Genomic DNA, 5,000 nt, shown 5'->3' on the forward strand with positions numbered 1-5,000 from the left:
TTCATCTACTATACGTTTTTTAATATATATATATATATATATATATATATATATATATATATTTGTATATTATAATGATCAAATAAAAAAAAATATATATATATATATATATAAATATATATTTATGAATTATATATTTATATAAACTTTTTATGTACCCTTTTCATTTGGGGTGTAAATAGCTGATTCGTTGTTATTCCATAAAGAAGAAGATCTTTGTCTCATTCTTTCTTTCTCTTCAAGTTCGTCTGGATATATAGATACATACACTTTATATATGTATATATTATTAATTAGGAGTTTATTATGATTTATTCTATATTCCTTTTTTTTTTTTTTTTTTTTTTTTTTTTGACATAACCTTCGAGAATACCCATCTAAAATAAAATAACATAAAATAAATAAATATACAAATTGGCTAGTTGGAATAATATTTTAATTTTAATTTTTTTTTTAACACATAAAAAAAAAAACTCCAATATTAGCTAGTTATATTAACATTTAAAATATTTTACAAAAAAAAATATATATTATATTACTTGTCTTCTAATTTCTTGTCGCAACTCAGACAATAAAAACACCAAGTCACTTTTAGTGATATGCAATTTTTTTGATGGAACTATTTTTAGGTTAATCTTTGGTAACGAGTCAGTAACAACATCATTAGTTGATCCTTCCTTTTGATTGGAGGTTATTGCATTTGTTATATCTGCAACACTTGATATAATATCACCTAAAGGTAATATTTCTGATTGTTCACAATTCATAGAATAGAACAACATATTCAAGAACAGGAAAAAAAAAACAGCCATTTTATTACTTTGCAACATTTTAAGTACAAACATAAATATATATATAAAACAAATATGGGAAAAAAAAAAATGAAATGTTTTTTTTTTTTTTTTTTAAGTAAAAAGATACGTTTATAGAAAACAAAGGGGAAATAATTAAAATATTTTAAGGGATTTAATCTAACAGTAAAAAGGAAAAATAATCAAGGAATAATAAGAAAAAATGTAGTTTAATATATATAATATTGGTTGTTATTTTAATTTTACATTATATATATATATATATATATATATATTCAAATGTAGATACATTGAAATATTCATCAAGTAAATAATTCCATTTTATATAACAAACCTCATGAAATAGTTACAAATATATATATATACAAATTTTTCATTTTTTAAGATATCTTATTTTTTTAAAGGAAATATTAGAAAATCCTCAAGTTACATATATTAAAATGTAAATTATCAGAATATGTCATGCATTAATAAATTAATATATTTATAAATAAAATATTAAAATAAAAAGAAAAAATCCAGTTAAACATTATATATAAGTTTAATAAAAAAGAAAAAAATTCAAAAAGAGAATATGTCATGCATTAATAAATTAATATATTTATAAATAAAATATTAAAATAAAAAGAAAAAATCCAGTTAAACATTATATATAAGTTTAATAAAAAAGAAAAAAATTCAAAAAGAAAAAAAATTCGGAAAATTAGTCTATATATATTGCATACATTCATATTGAAAATGCTTCGCTTTTAATTTTGCTTCTTTAATCATCTCAGGTGTAGTTGAGTTCATTTTGAAAAATCGATCAGCAGGGGCACAAGTGCCATCTCCAAAGTTTACTTGACTATGCATCATAACTAAATTTATATTTCCTATTTGTGTAGAAAACGGAGTAGTATAGTAATAATAATCAACAGTAGTATTTCCAGTTAATTCTTTAACACATGGATCTGATGTTTTGGTTATTCTATAATAATCATATAACCTGAAAAAGGTAGTATTTACAATTATATAATATTATTAAAGATATATATATATATATAAACAAATAAATACAAGTACATTCATTTATGTGTTTGTCTATATATGTTGTAATTTTTTCACTTAATAACTAACCATGAACATTTATCCGTTGTCAAAATTCTAACACCATTTTCAGTAATTCCATTTCTAAAAATAAGATGGTAAATCAATTTCGTATAATATATATATATATATATGAAGATGCAAATAAAATTGAAAAAAAAAAAAAAATTAATAAAAATTTATTTATATTTATTAAAAATTATAAAAGTATGTTTATATTCACAAAGAAAAGTACAATTTTTTATAAATTTTTTAAATTACTTTAAAAAGTTCTTCATTTGTTCAACTGAATATTCTCCATTATAAGACTTAAGAAAATCAGTATATTGTTTTTCTTTATCTTCATTTAAGATATCAGAATTACAAAATTTGATTTCTGGAATTTGAGATTTTTGAGACATATCAGAAAGTGATGAGTTATTATTCTTGTCAGATTTTTTCATTATTTCAAACATATTATCTTGTGAATGATCTTTTTTTGTTGATGTCATTTCGGTTATAGGAATGGAATCCATTTTTTTTTTTTTTATTTCTCAATATGATATAAGGAACACAAAAAAAAAAAAAAAAAAAAAAAAATTTTAGTATAACGATAAAAATAAAAAAGAAGTTTAATTATTAATAACTCGATAATATTGAAAAAAAAAGAAAAATTAATGAAATCTTCGTGTTTATAAATTACATATAACATATACACATATATATATTTATAGGGATGAATATATTTTTTATAAGTCTTTTAAATTTTTAATTTGAATTTTATAAAAAGAGAAAATTAATTATTTAAAAACCTTCATAATTGTTTGTTATTATAACTTAAAATTTGTTGTAACAATTATAAAAATGTACATATATATATATTATTAAATGGAAAAATAACTAATATTTAATTTCCTGCACGTTCAGGCAAAAAAATGGAAAAATAGCTATTTAATGGGAAAAAAGAAAAAAAAAAAAAAGAGCTATAAAAAAATGAGAGTTTATTTTAGCATGTCTGGATATATCCAAATGTAAAATATTAATATAAGTTGCAATATATATTATACCTTGTATTATATATGTTCTCTCATTTTTGAGATATTAAAATGTCTCGTTTTTAAATGGAAAAAAATAACAAAATAAAAAGACATAAAATAGAAATAAGCATATGAACTATAAAAAAAAATGAAGAAAATTGGTCAAACTATTTATTATATATATATATATATATATATATATATATAAATTTATTTATTTATATTGTAGAATATACTTTGTGGGTCGTTGTTATTTATACTATCCTTCACATAATCTCACCAAATATATAAACCCTTGTTGCACAATTAAAAGGAGACAAAATTTCTCTTAACATATTATAAGCATTAAAAAAAAGAAACGGTAATAATAATAATTTTTAATATAATTAAAAATAAATCTATATTTTGAAAAAGAAAAAAAATTTTAATATATGTAAAAATAATCATAATTTTTGGAAAGGATATAAGTTAATAAACTATACCCTTAATAATGATAAGATAAAACGTGTGTAGGATAAAATAATATAATATTTACTATAAGAGGAATAAATATATATATATATATATATATATATATATTACATATGTTAATATGAGGTTGGTTTTTTTTTCATTTTTCTTTTTTATAATATCATGTATATATATTATAACATTTTTATGGCATTAAAACATTAGTTTCCATTAGAAGGTATAAGGATTTATGGGATTATATAAAAATGAATACATATATATATATATATATATGGAAGCCGAAAAACAATTTCTATATAAATATATATTCCATATAATATTTCTCTCGTTTTTCTTCGAAATAATATTAAAATATTTATTTAATATATATATTATTTATTTTAATAAAATGTTCACATATATATATATATATATATAAAATATTAAGGGATTTTTTTAAAAATCGGAATGATTTAGTATATAATATATTTTTTTCAATTATTATAGAAAAAAAAAAATAAAGAAAAATATATCAGCTATAACTTAAGTTCATATATATATATATATTCCTATTTATATATACATTTTATAGTTTTATAATAAACAAAAGCTCTTTTTTACATATATATATATATATATATATATATATATATATATATATATATATATTATATTTAATATTTTTTTTTTGTATAAATTTTTTTTTTTTTTTTTTTTTTTTTTGAATAAAATGTGTATTAAAAAAAAAATAACATCAAGTATAAATATTTTGTAAATATAGATACATATATATAATTATATATATATGATGAAAGTACAGTGCTAATGCTTGCCATGTACTAAAAAGAAAAAAAAAATAACTCTATCATTTTATTTTTGATAGACATAATTTAAAAATTTTCATATTAAAATGTTACATTTTTTTTATGTAACAATAATTTATAGGTATATATAATTTTTTAGTTCGTGGAAACACACATATTTGATGACAAAAAGGTGTAAAAGTGATAAGAAAAAAAAAAAAAAAAAAACCATAAGTTTATAAAAAGGCGTACAGCACCATTTAGAAATATATTAATATTATAAGCTAATGAATGAAAAAAGAAATTTTATGAAAAAAACTTATAAAAATAATAACATAGAATTAAGTGAAAGTCAAATAAATCAGAGGATAAAAAATATAAATTTAACAAAACGTTTAATATGTTATGAGAGATATTTAAAAGCAATACCAAAAATTGAAAGAAGAAATGATTTAAAAAATAGTTGGCATCCTGAAACTCCTCGATATAATAAACAAATAAGTTTATCTCAGTGGAATAAGGAATTAAAAAAATGGAGAAAACAAATACATGCATGGGGAAATATATCAGAAGAAGATCATGGATATATATGTAATTTATCTAATATTGATAAATATAAATATTTATGTAATTTAAAAATTCCTGAATTAAGTAATATAGAAATTAAAAATATGAAAAAAGAAAATGAAGAAATATCACATGACATATTAAAACATATTTTATTAATTCAAAATAAATATACTAACTATTTTGATGAAAATGATAAAATAATGTATCAACCTATATTTTTTCTTCCCCAGAATTTTAGCGGTACTGTTATACATAATGAGTTT

At 18.3% G+C, this 5,000-nt stretch overlaps 3 protein-coding genes across 3 annotated transcripts in view; 1 reads left to right on the plus strand and 2 right to left on the minus strand.

The window, feature by feature from the left end:
- PGSY75_0518800 (putative secreted ookinete protein) overlaps positions 1-812 on the minus strand; it is a gene marked incomplete at both ends in the record, with an annotated part of 1,328 nt that extends 516 nt beyond the window's left edge. The window contains 3 exons of the mRNA XM_018784468.1: positions 159-248; positions 362-377; positions 540-812. Of these exons, the coding sequence (XP_018643124.1) occupies positions 159-248; positions 362-377; positions 540-812 (379 nt within the window). Of the gene's footprint in view, positions 249-361; positions 378-539 lie in introns of the transcript that reaches the window.
- Positions 813-1,520: 708 nt separating this feature from the next.
- PGSY75_0518900 (hypothetical protein) lies at positions 1,521-2,413 on the minus strand (the record flags this gene model as incomplete). Its single annotated transcript, XM_018784470.1, has 3 exons — positions 1,521-1,797; positions 1,929-1,982; positions 2,160-2,413. The coding sequence occupies 3 exons, from the start codon at positions 2,411-2,413 to the stop codon at positions 1,521-1,523; spliced, it is 585 nt and encodes a 194-aa protein (XP_018643125.1).
- A 2,041-nt stretch (positions 2,414-4,454) lies between these two features.
- The window catches only part of PGSY75_0519000 (hypothetical protein), a gene marked incomplete at both ends in the record, with an annotated part of 882 nt that continues 336 nt past the window's right edge, over positions 4,455-5,000 (plus strand). The window contains one exon of the mRNA XM_018784471.1: positions 4,455-5,000. This exon is cut by the window's right edge and continues 336 nt beyond it. Coding sequence (XP_018643126.1) covers positions 4,455-5,000 — 546 coding nt within the window.

This window comes from Plasmodium gaboni, chromosome 5, assembly GCF_001602025.1.
Source record: "Plasmodium gaboni strain SY75 chromosome 5, whole genome shotgun sequence".
NCBI lineage: Eukaryota > Apicomplexa > Aconoidasida > Haemosporida > Plasmodiidae > Plasmodium > Plasmodium gaboni.